Genomic DNA, 15,000 nt, shown 5'->3' with positions numbered 1-15,000 from the left:
TCTCTCTCGCGCCTGAGTCAGAAGATTGTGGGTTCAAGCCCCCGCGTCAGGACTTGGAATCGCACGGTCTAAGCTGGTGGTGGGGTGGGGGTGGTGGGGTGGGGGTGGTGGGGTGGTGGGGTGGTGGGGGTGGGGTGGGGTGGTGGGGTGGGGGTGGTGGGGTGGGGGTGGTGGGCTTGGGGGCTGGAGGGGTGGGGGCCGTGGGATGGTGAGGGATTCCCGGAGCCTCCCGGGTGGCCCCTGCCCGTCCTCCCGCAGGAAACATGGACGCTTTAGTCCACCGTCTACCCGTGTGGGAGAGGGAGGAGAAGGGGGGGGGGGGGGGGGTTGCCTCCCTCCCTCCCTCGCCTCCTTCGAGACCCATCTCAAGACCCCTCCTCTTCGACCGCGCCTTCGGTCACCCTCCTAACCCCCCCCCACCCCACCCCACCCCCCCCCACTCCCCTGCCCCCCTCCACCCCCTCCTCATTCCCAAATCCCTGACCGTCCAGCTCCCTCGGGACGTCCTCCCGACGCGAAAGACGTCACGTGTTGTCGATGAAAATTAATTTAAAAAAATTAATAATGTGGTCACTCCATCCACGACCGTTTGTGGGACACTGTTGCGCTGTCTACGCTTTACAATATATCCTGTGAAGGGCTTTGAGACGTGTTCGCGACGTGACGAGGCTTCATATCGAATGCCAGGATTATTATTATTATTATTATTATTATTATTATTATTATTATTATTATTATTATTATCATTATTATTATTATTATTATTATTATTATTATTATTACTATTATTATTATTCCTATGTTGTTCTTTGGGCTTATATGTCGATTACAAATTATTCTTAGTATTAATTCAATAGGTTATGAGTTTATTATTATTATTATTATTATGATTATTAAATCCTGTGAAGCACTTTGAAATGTTTTCATGTGATAAATCAAATTCACACCAACAACACACTCACACCAAATGCACACACCCACTCACACTCACACTCGCACACGCACTCACACCCACACACACACACACACCCACACACATGCACACGCACACTCAGACCCACACGCACACTCAAAACCACGCACGCACTCACACCCATGCACACGCACACGCACACACAGACCCATTGCACACACTCACACCCCTCACTCACACCCAACATACACACACACACACACACACACACGTACACACCCCCCCAACACACACACCCAACATATACACACCCAATACACACAAAACACACACACACACATAACTCTCACATGCACATGACTCGCGCATCCAACAAGACACACTCAACCAACACACACTCACGCACCCACACATGCATTCCCCCCTCCCAACACACGCACACACACATGCACACCCCCAACACACACACCCAACATATACACACCCAACACACACAAAACACACACACACACACCCCCAACACACACCCAACATATACACACCCAACACATACACACACACACACACATGCACATGACTCGCGCATCCAACAAGACACACTCAACCAACACACACTCACGCACCCACACATGCATTCCCCCCTCCCAACACACACACACACACACACACACCCCAACACACACCCAACATATACACACCCAACACACACAAAACACACACACACACCCCCAACACACACCCAACATATACAAACCCAACACACACAAAACACACACACACACCCCCCCAACACACACCCAACATATACACACCCAACACACACACACACACACACACATGCACACCCCCAACGCACACACCCAACATATACACACCCAACACACACACACACACACACACATGCACACCCCCAACGCACACACCCAACATATACACACCCAACACACACAGAACACACACACACACACCCCCAACACACACCCAACATATACACACCCAACACACACAGAACACACACACACCACACTTCAACAATATATATTACTGTTAATATTACGGTGTGTTTTGTCGTTACATTGGCTCTCAGCGATTGCGGGGCCTGTGAGCACCGATAACAAATCAGATTTAGTCCCCGATGCCTCTCCCGATCGGGAGGACCTCCCGAGGCTCCGGGGCTGTGCCGAGGCTGACGTGTTATTCCGTGTTGCCATCGATCGATTGATCGATGACGAGCCCTTTGCCGTGAGCAACTTGTCGTTACTCTGTTTAACAGACGGAGCTGCTGTTGGCAGTCGGCAGAGGCTTCACCTGAGGACCGAAGTTCAGACTCGCTTGTCGATCCATCTCCCGTGTCCGGGGCGTCTGGTCCGGAGGCCGTTGGGTGTCTCCTGTCTCGCCTCCACGCGCTCTCCTCACGTGACTTTCTCCGGTTTCCTTCGCGGAGCGCTCCAGCCCTCACCGCGTCTCAATAATAATAATAATAATAATAATAATAATAATAATACCAATAACAATCCTCGCATTTGATGCAGCGCCTTATCACGTCGTTGAGAAGTCTCGAAACCCTTCACAATGTATTGTCGAGGGGATTGACTGTGTATTTTGTTGGGGGCGAAACGGTGAAAGCGTTGTTGGTGTGGGAAGGTGACCCCCTGCGTGCGTAGGGTGGGGGGGGAGTGTATGTGTGTGTGTGTGTTTGTCAGTGTGGGTGCGTGTGTGTGTGTTCAGGTGATGAGATGTCGTAACAGGACCCTGTGTGTGGGTGTGTGTATGTGTATGTGTCTGTGTGTGTCTGTTTGTGTATCTGTGTGTGTGTCTGTGCGTGTGTCCCTCAGGTGATGAGCTGTAGTAACATGACCCTGTGTGTGTGTGCGTGTGTGTATGTGTCTGTGTGTGTGTCTGTGTGTGTCTGTGTGTGTGTGTGTGCGTCTCTCGGGTGATGAGCTGTAGTAACATGACCCTGTGTGTGTGTGTGTGTGTCTGTGTGAGTGTCTGTGTGTGCATGTGTGTGTGTGTGTGTGTGTGTCCCTCAGGTGATGATGAGCTGCAGTAACATGACCCTGTGTGTGTGTGTGTGTCTGTGTGAGTGTCTGTGTGTGCATGTGTGTGTGTGTGTGTGCGTCCCTCAGGTGATGATGAGCTGCAGTAACATGACCCTGTGCGTGTGTGTTTGTGTGAGTGTCTGTGTGTGCATGTGTGTGTGTGTGTGTGTGTGTGTGTGCGTCCCTCAGGTGATGATGAGCTGCAGTAACATGACCCTGTGTGTGTGTGTGTGTGTGTGTGTGTGTCCCTCAGGTGATGACCCCGGATAGATCATGTCTGAGGTTCAGGGCACTATCGAGTTTGCGGTGGAGTTACACAAGTTCTACAATGTGGACCTGTTCCAGCGAGGGTGAGTGTCCATCACTGAGCCACTCTCTCACACTCGCTCTCTCTCTCTCTCTGTCTCTCTCTCTCTCACACTCGCTCTCTCTCTCTCTCTGTCTCGCTCTCACACTCGCTCTCTGTCTCTGTCTCTGTCTCTCTCTGTCTCGCTCTCACACTCGCTCTCTGTCTCTGTCTCTCTCTCTGTCTCGCTCTCGCTCTCTCTCACACTCTCTGTCTCACACACACTCTTTTGGTCTCTCGCTCACACTCTGTCTCTCTCTGTCTCGCTCTCTCTCTCTGTCTCTCTCTCTCTCTCACTCTCTCTCTGTTATTTGCCCCCCTCTCTCCCTCTCTCTCTTTCCCTCTCTCCCCCCCTCTCTCTCTGTCTCGCTCTCTCCCTCTCTGTGTCTTTCTCTCTCTCTCTGTTATTTGCCCCTCTCGCTCTCCCCCCCTCTCTCTCTCTCTGTTATTTGCCCCTCTCGCTCTCCCCCCCTCTCTCTGTTATTTGCCCCTCTCGTTCTCCCCCCTCTCTCTCTCTGTTATTTGCCCCTCTCGCGCTCCCCCCCTCTCTCTCTCTCTCTCTCTGTTATTTGCCCCTCTCGCGCTCCCCCCCCCCCTCTCTCTCTTCTCTCTCTCTCTGTTATTTGCCCCTCTCGCTCTCCCCCCCCCTCTCTCTCTCTCTCTCTCTCTCTCTCTGTTATTTGCCCCTCTCGCTCTCCCCCCCTCTCTCTCTCTCTCTCTCTCTGTTATTTGCCCCTCTCGCTCTCCCCCCCCCCCCTCTCTCTCTCTCTCTCTGTTATTTGTGTATCTATTCACCCGTCCGTTTATCCGCCCACAAATAAATATTCGGGTCAATTCACTTTGCAGCGTGTCCTGCGAAGCGCTTTGAGACGTCCAGAAGACGTGTCGAGGGGCCATATCGAATCCAAGGACTATTATTAGATTATTATGATTCTTATTATCATATTTTTGTTATTATCCGCACGGCGGTTGACCGCTTTTAAGTCCTTCCCAAACTGACCGGGGCGGTGGGGGGGGGGCTCCGCAAAGCCGGTACAGTGTACCCTGGGAAGCGCTTTGTGACGTCTCAAAGGCGTGATCGGGCGCTGTAACAAACGTGAGGTTGATGATCATTATTATTATTATTAATATTATTATTATTATTAATATCATCGCGTAAACGTTTGCTGTTTCCCTTCCCTTCTGCCTCGCCAGGTTTTACCAGATTCGAGCCTCGTTGAAGATCCCGCCCCGTATCCCTCACAGAGTGACAGCAGCCCTGACAGGTGTGAGAGAGAGAGAGAGAGAGAGAGAGAGAGACACCCGCCCGACACACGCGACACGCACACCCGACACACCCGACACACACACACACACCCGACACACACGCACTGTCTACCGTGGAGTCCCTGTAGCCCAGTGGTTACAGCGCTCACGTCGCAAGCGACGGGGACCTGGGTTTGATTCCCGGACCCGGTCGAAGAGGAGGATCTTGAGACGGGGCTCGAAGAAGTCAAGGGATGGGGGGGGGGGGGCGAGGCGAGGGGACTGTGGGGTTTGGATGTCAACAGGAAGGTTGGTTGAGGCCAGGACGCTGGAGAATGGTTTCAGACCCGAGTTGGTGCTGGGCGGGTGGGTGGGTGGGTGGGTGGACTCTGGGAGAGCGTCAGTGAGTGAGTGAGTGAGTGAGTGAGTGAGTGAGGGGTGGGGGTGGGTTGTCTCGCTGTCTCTCGCTGTGTGTTTACCGGATGGTTTCCTTCCAGGGGAAGGTGGCCCTGGCTCCGCCTGTGTCCAGGACGGCTCGGTGCACAGCCAGACCTTCCAGATCCTCTACCGCAACGAGGAGGTGCCCATCAACACCCCCTGTCTCTTCCGTGTCCATCTCCTGCTGGACGGGGACAGAGTGAGTGATTGCACTGCAGCCTCAGCCCCGAGGATAGGGCAACCGGTCATGTTTTCCTACCTCTCCCTCCCTCCCTCCCTCCCTCCCTCCCTCCATCTCTCCCTCCCCCCCCTCCATCTCTCCCACTCTGGCTCACTCGCTCCCCCTCTACCTTCCTCCCACTCTCCCTCCATCTGTCCCTCCCTCCCACTCTCCCTCGTTCCATCTTTCCCACTCTCACTCACTCTCGACCTCTCTCCCTCCCACTCTCCCTCCCTCCCTCCCTCCCTCTCTCACTCTCTCCCTCAATCATTCACTCACTCACGCCAAAGCCAAAGCCCTTCCTGCCGGACCTGGAAGGGCAGACCGGTCACTGGGGGCGGGTGGTGGTGGTGGTGGTGGTGGTGGTGGGGGGTGGCGTTGGGCTCCCCCCGAAGCCTTGGCTCTCGCCAACCTGTTAAACCTCGGTCCGCGGCCTCTGTTGAGAACACTCGGGATCTACGGAGAGAGGAAAACGAGTCAACCCTTCGGGTCGACGGCCTTTCGCGAGGGTCGAGAGGTTCCTTGTAGAAGCGCTTTGAGGCGTCGCGAGGACCTGACGGAGGCGCTGTGCCGCGCGCAAAGGTAATTCGTGCGAACGTGATGGAAACCACCCGCGTGTTTAACCCTCGTCTCTCCGCAGGTGGAGGAGGCCTTGAACGAGGTGAACTTTGAGCTGAAGCTCGACTTGCACTTCACCGAATCCGAGCCTCAGTAAGTCTGAACAGAACAGCTCTCGGGGTGGGGAGGGGGTGTGGAGTGGGTGGGTGGGTGGGTGGGTGGGTGGGGGGACGGGGGCATCGGAGGGGGTGGTGTTGGGGCAACTTAACCCTAAGCTGCTGGAGTCCTGCGGTGTAGTGGTTACCTCGAGAGGGATTTGGTTTGGGAGGGCGAGGATGGGGCGGGTGAGGGCTCAGGACAGGACTAACCCGGCGGTGTCTCTCTCTCTCTCTCTCTCTCTCTCTCTCTCTCTCTCAGGCTGAACGAAGTGACCGGCGTCCCCCTGATCAGCAGTCGCCGGCTCAGCCTTCACTTCCACCCCCGGCGAGGGCTACACCATCACGTACCCGCCATGTTTGACTACTTCCACCTCTCCGTGATCTCCGTCACCGTCCACGCTGCCCTGGTCGCTCTGCACCAGCCTCTGATCAGGTTACCTGTGTCTTTCAAACCAAAAGCCTAACCCAACGCCCTCCGGGCCAGGGTGGTGGGGGGGGCGGTGGCGGGTGGAGGGGTGGGGGAGACGATAGGGTCACGGAGCCCCCCCCCCCGGTGCGGGAGAGAGAGAGAGAGAGAGAGAGAGGACGCGAGCCGCAGAGATCTGGATCATCTGCAGCTTGTGGAGGGAAGAGTCGGGGCTCGGCGGCGGCCGGAGGAGAGGGAGTTGAATTAACCGGGACCCCCGTTCTTTTCTCCGCTGCAGCTTCCCGCGGTTGGGGAAGGGGTCCTCCTGGCTGGGGAAGAGCGGTCAGGAGATGGAGGTCGAGGCGTCTCACCAGCCACTGTCCCTCGAAAACCTGGTGTTCGGCTCCGGTTACTACAAACAGCTGACAGTCGAGGTTCGTCGAAACCCCGTTCCCTTCCTCGCAATGTCAACCCTGCCGTCTGCTTTCGTTACGCGTCAGCCCGGCTCAGTGCGTGCGCGTGCGCGTGTGCGTGTGCGTGTGCGTGTGCGTGTGTGAGCCTGGCTCAGTGTGTGTGTGTGTGTGTGAGCCCGGCTCAGTGTGTTTGTGTGTGTGTGTGTGTGTGTGAGCCCGGCTCAGTGTGTGTGTGTGTGTGTGTGAGCCCGGCTCAGTGTGTGTGTGTGTGTGTGTGAGCCCGGCTCAGTGTGTGTGTGTGTGTGTGTGTGAGCCCGGCTCAGTGTGTGTGTGTGTGTGTGCCCGGCTCAGTGTGTGTGTGTCCGGCTCAGTGTGTGTGTGTGTGTGTGAGAACCCAGCTCAGTGTGTGTGTGTGTGTCCGGCTCAGTGTGTGTGTGTGTATGTGTGTGTGTGTGTGTGTGTGTGTCCGGCTCAGTGTGTGCGTGTGTGTATGTGAGCCCGGCTCAGTGTGTGCGTGTGTGTGTGTGAGCCCGGCTCAGTGTGTGCGTGTGCGTGTGTGTGTGAGCCCGGCTCAGTGTGTGTGCGTATGCGTGTGCGTGTGTGTGTGTGTGTGAGCCGGCTCAGTGTGTGTGTGTGTGTGTGTGTGTGCCCGGCTCAGTGTGTGTGTGTGTGTGTGTGTGTGTGAGCCCGGCTCAGTGTGTGTGTGTGTGTGTGTGTGTGTGTGAGCCCGGCTCAGTGTGTGTGTGTGGTGTGTGTGTGTGTGTCAGCCCGGCTCAGTGTGTGTGTGTGTGTGTGTGTGTGTGTGTGTCAGCCCGGCTCAGTGTGTGTGTGTGTGTGTGTGTGTGTGTATCAGCCCGGCTCTGTGTGTGTGTGTGTGTGTGTGTGTGGTGTGTGTGTGAGCCCGGCTCAGTGTGTGTGTGTGTGTGAGCCCGGCTCAGTGTGTGTGTGTGTGTGTGTGAGCCCGGCTCAGTGTGCGTGTGTGTGTGTGAGCCCGGCTCAGTGTGTGTGCGTATGCGTGTGCGTGTGTGTGTGTGTGTGAGCCCGGCTCAGTGTGTGTGTGTGTGTGTGTGAGCCCGGCTCAGTGTGTGTGTGTGTGTGTGTGTGAGCCCGGCTCAGTGTGTGTGTGTGTGTGTGTGTGTGTGTGAGAACCCGGCTCAGTGTGTGTGTGTGCGTGTGTGTGTGTGTGTCCGGCTCAGTGTGTGTGTGTGTGTGTGTGTGTGTGTGTGTGTGTATTAGCCCGGTCTGTGTGTGTGTGTGTGTGTGTGGTGTGTGTGTGTTAGCCCGGTCTGTGTGTGTGTGTGTGTGTGTGTGTGTTGTGTCAGCCCGGCTCAGTGTGGTGTGTGTGTGTGTGAGCCCGGCTCAGTGTGTGTGTGTGGCTGTGTGTGTGTGTGTGTGTGTGAGCCCGGCTCAGTGTGTGTGTGTGTGTGTGTGTGTGTGTGTGAGCCCGGCTCAGTGTGTGTGTGAGCCCGGCTCAGTGTGTGTGTGTGTGTGTGTGTGAGAACCCGGCTCAGTGTGTGTGTGTGTGTGTGTGTGTGAGCCCGGCTCAGTGTGTGTGTGTGTGTGTGTCCGGCTCAGTCGGTAGCACTCTTGGCTCTGAGTCGGACGGCTCAAGCCCCACGTCAGGAGTTCGAGCTCCCAGTCCGGGCCGACTCTCCGGCTCAGTGCTGTGGGATGCACTGCATTGCAGGAAGTGGGTTCGGAGGAGTGGCTGTTAAAAGATCCACTGGAAAAGAGAAGGGCGACTGTTTGTGGGACTGTTTGCGGGGACACTGCTGCGCCCAATTAATTGTCTGCCGCGTTTCACCCTCAAAACGCCCGGCCGACAATTCCCTGGACAAAGTTGCTCACTCCATTTTTAGCTCGGAACCCAACTGGGGATAGCTCCGTGCGGCAATTAGCGGATTCCTGGAGCTTCGTGGTTTGGAGCACTCGGCTCCCAAGAGAGAGAGAGAGAGGACTGACTTGGGTTCGATTCCCGGGCGGCGCGAAACCTCCGGCAAGTTTCCTGACTCCGCACGCCTCCGTTTACCCGGCAGTAACCAGGAACCCGGTCGTCCGTCGATGGGCGGATCGCTTTTCCGGGGGCAGTAACGCTCGCGGGGACACTCTCGTGCGGAATCGGCTGCCGCGTTTCACCCACAAGCTACAGGGTCGCTGTAATAATAATAATAATAACCCTTGCATTTGATATAGCGCTTTTCGCGTCGGGAGAGGACGTCCCAAAGCGCTTCACAGAACACACTGTAAAGTGAATTGACTGTATGTTTGTGGGCGAACGCGGCGGCCGATTGCGCACAGCGACGCCCCACAAACAGTCGTGGATTGAAAGTGATCAATTTTTTATTTTTTGGAGGGATTATTATTTGTACTTTACAACGTGTCCCGTGAAGAGCTTTGAGGCGCCACAACGGCGCGACAAAGCGCGGCATCGGACGCGGGGATTGCTCTGAAACCTCCGCGCTTCTGCGGTTTACGATTCCGCGCGATTTCCCTGCAGTTACCGCTCGTGCTGCTCAAGAGCAACGCGACACCACCGTTAAACCGTCGCGGCTGGAAGCCGCGATGAAACGCGGCGGCCAATTGCGCGTCAGCGGTGTCCCGCAAACAGTCGTGGATTCGAGTGACCAAATTATCATCATTATTATTTTTCAAATTTATTTTGAAGGGATTATTAGCCCCAGAAAACCAATCCGCCATTCAACGAACAACCAGGTTCCTACTTACTTCCGGGTAAACAGGCGTGTGGAGGAAACGAACTTGCCCAGGGTTTCGCCCCGCCCGGGAATCGAACCCAAGGTCCTCTCTCCCCCGCGAGGCGAGCGCTCCAACCCCTACACAATGAGACAAATGCAAGGATTATTATTATTATTATTATTATTATTATTATTACGGCTGTTCGCGGGACTTTGCTGTGTGTGCGAATCGCTGTGCAAATACACAGCCGCTGCACTGGACAATAGATCCTGTGAAGCACTCGGAGATGTTTTAGAGTTACAATCAGCACTGCCTTCGTTTGTGGGACTGTTTGCGGGGACACTGCTGCGCGCAATCAATTGGCTGCCGCGTTTCACCCTCAAAATACACAGTCAGTTCCTTGACAGTGTATCCTGCAAAGCCCTTTGAGAACGTCTGGAAGACATGATAAGGCGCTGTATCAAATGCGAGGATCATTATTATTATTATTATTAGTAGTAGTATTATTAATGCAGTGCCCCCAGCAACGTCTGGGTGCGTGCAAGGCAGCGTCGGAGGGAGAGTTTCATCGCGTGATCTATGGGCAGAGGAAAATTAACCTGGGAGAGCAATTAACGGAAGCATTGCGTGATTTACTCGAAGGAGTTTGGAGAGATAGGTACAGACAGCGGCTCCCGGAGAGCGAGTCACAGGCTTTCAACATCGCCAGGCGTTCAGACCGGTGACAGAGAGCCCGAGAGATAACCTGGGGATGAGTCGGAAGCTGGAGTTTAATGCAGACTTTCTGTCATTTTATGTTCGGGATGTGGACAGCGGGGAATCGGGATGACAGACCACACACGTTTACACAGCGTCACTCGGCTCCTGTTGCCCGCAGCTGGACAACCCCCGCAGGAAAGCTTGCCGGACAATATCAACGGCAAGCCGTGCTGCTTTAGTTGGTTCAGACTCCAGCCGTTACCCCCAACGCGCGCTCTGGGCTCCCCCCCGCCACACCCTCCTCTTGCCAACCTGCGCCTGATACTGCCCGGAATTAGGTGAGCGGGTGGTGGAGGGTGGGGGTGGGGGGGGGGGGTGTCCCTCCAGGGAGAGAGAGAGGGATTTCCAGGCGTAGGTGGGGACGCGGGGAATTCTCCGCTGGGTTTGGAGACTCTGAAGCCACGACGATGGGTTTGGTACGTGCGGAGTCAGGGAATTTGCCCAACGTTTGGCCCGGGTCCCTCTCGCTCTAACCACTGCGCGATGTGACTCCCTATTCCCCCCACCCCCCCCCCCACCCACCACCCCCTCCCACCCGCCTTATTCGCACCAAACCCAAACCCAACCCAGTCACACAGGGTTAGGCGTGTTGCGGCGCGTGCGTGTGCGTGTGCGTGTGCGTGTGCGCGTGCGTGTGCGCGTGTGCCAAAGCAAAGCCTCGGCTGATCAACCAGCAATCAAACAGACCCCCTGAGGAGCGGAGGCTTCAATTACAGTGTAAGGGACACGGGAAGCAAGTCTGATTAAAGACTGGCCCCAAGCACGCTCGTCTCTCTCTCTCTCTCTCTCGCTCTCTCTCTCTCGCTCTCTCTGTCGTTCCCACCGCGGCAGAAACAGACCGGACGAGGGTCCGGGTTCGATTCCCAGGTTCGAATAATCCCTCGAAGCGAAAATACACGTAACTTAAGACCAGAATAATTTGGTCGCGCGACCTCACGGCTGTTCGCGGGCCGCCGCTGCCGCGTCCCGCCGCCGTCGGAACGCCCAGTCACTCCGCTTCGCGAGCGTATCCCGCGAAGCGCTTCGGGAACGTCTCGAAGACGCGAGGAGGCGCCGCGATCGAATGCAAGAGATAGCGTTCCCGATAAAGCCTTGCGTTTCGCACGGCGCTCCCGTTGCCTGACGGGCGGGTGGCTCGATGCGGACGTGGAAAGCGTAGTGACTGTGTAGTGGTTTTTTTTTAAGGGAGACGCGGCAGCCAGTTTGCGACCCGGCAGTGTCCCGCCAGCAGCCGTGTCAGTTGTTCCGAGGTGCGGGCAAGATGGCGGAAGGGGAACCGGAGGGGCCTCTTTGGGTTTTCTTTCGGCAGCAAAGATTCTGACGTTGTTGCGTGTTGCGTGTTGCGTGTTGCAGGGCAGCCTGGTGAGCAGTGAGTGCTGCGTGCAACACGCCAGCCGATGGCACCAGAAGCTGTGCCACGCACTGCTGTCCGCCTACAGAGGGCTTCTCTCCTACTACGCGGCCATCCTGCAACACGTCCCAGCGCTGCAGCACGTCTCCCTGGGTAAGAGGAAGCCCGCGGGGCGTGTGGTTGTGTGTGTGCCCGCGCGCGCGCGTGCGTTTGTGAGTGAGTGTGTGCGTGTGCGCGCGCGCGCTCATGTTTGCGGGTGTGTGTGTGCGTGTGCGCGTGTGCGCACGTGTGTGGGTTTGTGAGTGTGTGCGTGTTTGTGTGCGCCCATGTGTGAAGGTGTACGTGCGTGTTTGTGTGTGCATGTGTGTGGATGTGATTGTGTACGCATGTGTGTTTGTGAATGTGTGCGCGCATGTTTGTGTGTGTGCGCATGTTTGTGTATGTGCGCATGTTTGTGTGTGCGCGCATGTTTGTGTGTGTGTGTGCGCATGTTTGTGTGCGTGCGCATGTTTGTGTATGTGCGCATGTTTGTGTGCGCGCGCATGTTTGTGCGTGTGTGTGTGTATGTGCACGTTTGCATCTGCGCGCGTGCAAGTGTGTGCACACATGTGGGTTTGTGAGTGTGCGCGTGTTTGTGTGTGTGCCCATGTGTGAAGGTGTGCGTGCGCACATTTGTGTGCGCGAGCATTTGTTCGCGCACGGTGTCTGTGTGCTGCGTGCGCGCGGGTGCACACGTGCGTTTGTGCGCACGCGTGTGTGTGTGTGTCGGGGGGGGGGGGGGGGGCGGGGGGTGGGGGGGGCGGAGGGGGACAGGGAATCCTCCCCACTCAGCTCCTGTTAGCCCTGCAACCCAAAGCCCTCACTCACTCACTCACTCACTCACACTCACTCACTAGACTCCCCAGCAGTTACCCCAACGCACCGCGCTCTGGGCAAACCCCCCCCAACCCCCCCCCCCAACCCAACCCCCACAACCCCCCCCCACCCCCCACCCCCAAACCTCAGCTCTTACGACTGTGCCTTGTGGGGGAGAGAGAGAGAGAGAGAGAGAGAGACACAAGATTTCCAATTTGGTTTGGACGCTCTGTGGATTCTTCGTGGGTTCTTGTGTGTGTCGGACACCCCCCAGTGATAATAATAATAATTGCACAGTCACTACGCTTTGACAGCATCTTCCAGCCGAGCGCTTTGAGACCTCTCGAAGGCGCGACGGGGCGCTGCATCGAACGCAAGGGGTATTATGATGAATTATTGGGATGGTGGTTAATTATTATCGTTCCTGATTATGGTGAGAGCAGCGCGTGCGTTGCAACAGAAGCCGCGGCGCTGTGTGGGCCTTCGCGTATAAAGCTCTCACGTGCGTCTGTTTCAAACCTCCCAACAGAAGCCGGTAGCGTGGAGGAGACGCTCGGCGTGTTGTGCGCTAACCTGCAGGTGAGGGGGGGGAGAGGACGTTCGTTTCGTATCCTCCGCTGCCTTTGCTCTCCCGGCGGACAGGAAAGATTCCCGGGGCGCGATCGGACACGACAAGGATCCCCCCCCACCCACCCACCCACCCCCCCACCGCGCGCTCCCCCCCCCCCACCGCATAGCCTTCCCCTGCGTCCGCTTCCCGCCCGCAAAAAACACACGGTCACTCCGCTTTTACTAACTCCTGTACCTACGTTCCCATGTTCCGAGTTTCCTGCGTCCCACGGTTTCCGTGTTCCGCGCGTCGTCACGTTCCTGCGTTTCACGCGTGTCCGCGCGTCCGCGCCCGCGCCGGCGTCGCTTCCCGGCCGGACTGTTCCCAACGCCCTCCTCGCCCTCCATTTTCCCCCCAAAATGCCCGGTCGATTCGCTTCGACGGTGTGCGTTTCCCGTGAGGCGCTTTGAGACGGCTCGAAGCCGTGACCAGGCGCTGTGTCAGACGCGAGGATTATTATTATCATTATTATTGCTGTCGATAACATTATTATCGTCCGGGATCCCTTGCAGGGGCTGAGCAGCCCGGAGAAGATGGCGGAGCAGATCAGCAGGGACCTGGAGCAGCTCTGCTCCTACCTCACCACCCTCTGGACCCGGTTCCTGGAGAGCGTGACCCTGCAGCCCGAAGTGACGGCCTTCCTGAGCCAAGAACACCACACGCTCCGGGTAATCCCATCGCCCCACGCCCTCGCCAGGCTCCACTGGCTCTCTATCCCACACTAAACCCCGTACCCCCATTGTCCCACGCCCTCGCCAGCCTCCACTGGCTCTCTGTCCCACACTAAACCCCGTACCCCCATTGCCCCATGCCCTCGCCAGGCTCCACTGGCTCCCTACCGCACACTAAACTCCATACTCCCATCGCCCCACGCCCTCGCCAGCCTCCACTGGCTCCCTACCGGACACTAAACCCCGTACCCCCATCGCCCCACGCCCTCGCCAGGCTCCACTGGCTCCCTACCGACACTAAACTCCGTACCCCCATCGCCCCACGCCCTCGCCAGGCTCCACTGGCTCTCTATCCCACACTAAACCCCGTACCCCCATCGCCCCACGCCCTCGCCAGGCTCCACTGGCTCCCTATCACCTCTCCTTCCCGATTCCCAAGCCCCAGCTCGGGTCCAATTGTCTGACTGCCCAGCGGCCGGTGGCTGGGATCACCGCCCGCCGTAAGGTTGTGGCCTTTATTTTGTCCTGTAGGTGAAGAGATTCTCGGAGGCTTTTTTCTACATGGAACACGAGAAGGAAACCGCTCTCACTTTCCAGGAACAGCTGTGAGTTTTAACCTCCGAGGGCGCCCAGCGACGAGGGGTCTTGACAGGGTGGGCGAAGCACAGCAGCCGATTGCGCCCGACGGTGTCCGACAAACAGTCGTGGATTGAGTGACCGAATTATTATTATTATTATCCTTTTTTGAAGGGATTATCACCCCCGGAAAAGCGATCCACCGATCGACTAATAACCGGGTTCCTACTCACTGCCGGGTAAACAGAGGCGTGCGGAGTAAAGAAACTTGCCCAACGTTTCGCCCCCTATAATTAGCCACTCTAAAGAGAGAGCGACAGATAGGAACTGGTTTCGGACGGTAACTCTCCTGTGAACGACTGTAACTATAAACAGAGATGAACGTCGACGCTATTTCCGACACCTCACCTATGTTGGCAGCAGCGACGAGGCTGGGCGTAGAAATGTGGTCACCCGTAAATCGGTCCGTACCCAAATTCCCATTACTAGCCTCGCCCCTGGGACAGAGAGGGTCAGACTTCCCCCTCAGCTCCTGTTAACACCGCAGCAAAAGCCCTAACTGATTAACTAACGGGGAGGGTGGTCCTAGAGGACAAGTAGTGGGAAAACTTGGCCAGACAGCGCTCTCGATGGCCGAGCTGTGGGTATAGCTGGTTAGACTCCAGCAGTTACCCCAACGCACACTCCCCCCCCCCCCCCCCCCCACCCACCAAGGCTTGGCTCTCGCCAACCTGCGTCTAAGACT

The 15,000-nt window shown here is 56.7% G+C and overlaps 1 protein-coding gene across 1 annotated transcript in view; it reads left to right on the top strand.

Moving 5' to 3' along the window:
• Positions 1-3,155: 3,155 nt before the first annotated feature.
• The window catches only part of LOC103172269 (protein FAM135B-like), a 20,853-nt gene continuing 9,008 nt past the window's right edge, over positions 3,156-15,000 (top strand). Inside the window, 10 exon segments of the mRNA XM_042332555.1 lie at positions 3,156-3,305; positions 4,496-4,566; positions 5,044-5,183; positions 5,845-5,915; positions 6,180-6,353; positions 6,625-6,760; positions 11,546-11,696; positions 12,928-12,977; positions 13,521-13,676; positions 14,211-14,284. Of these exon segments, the coding sequence (XP_042188489.1) occupies positions 3,229-3,305; positions 4,496-4,566; positions 5,044-5,183; positions 5,845-5,915; positions 6,180-6,353; positions 6,625-6,760; positions 11,546-11,696; positions 12,928-12,977; positions 13,521-13,676; positions 14,211-14,284 (1,100 nt within the window). The 5' untranslated portion in view covers positions 3,156-3,228.

This window comes from Callorhinchus milii, unplaced genomic scaffold, assembly GCF_018977255.1.
Source record: "Callorhinchus milii isolate IMCB2004 unplaced genomic scaffold, IMCB_Cmil_1.0 Scaffold2, whole genome shotgun sequence".
Taxonomy (NCBI): Eukaryota; Metazoa; Chordata; class Chondrichthyes; order Chimaeriformes; family Callorhinchidae; genus Callorhinchus; species Callorhinchus milii.
The sequence above is the reverse complement of the archived record's forward strand: the minus strand, read 5'-3'. Positions and strand labels throughout refer to the sequence as shown.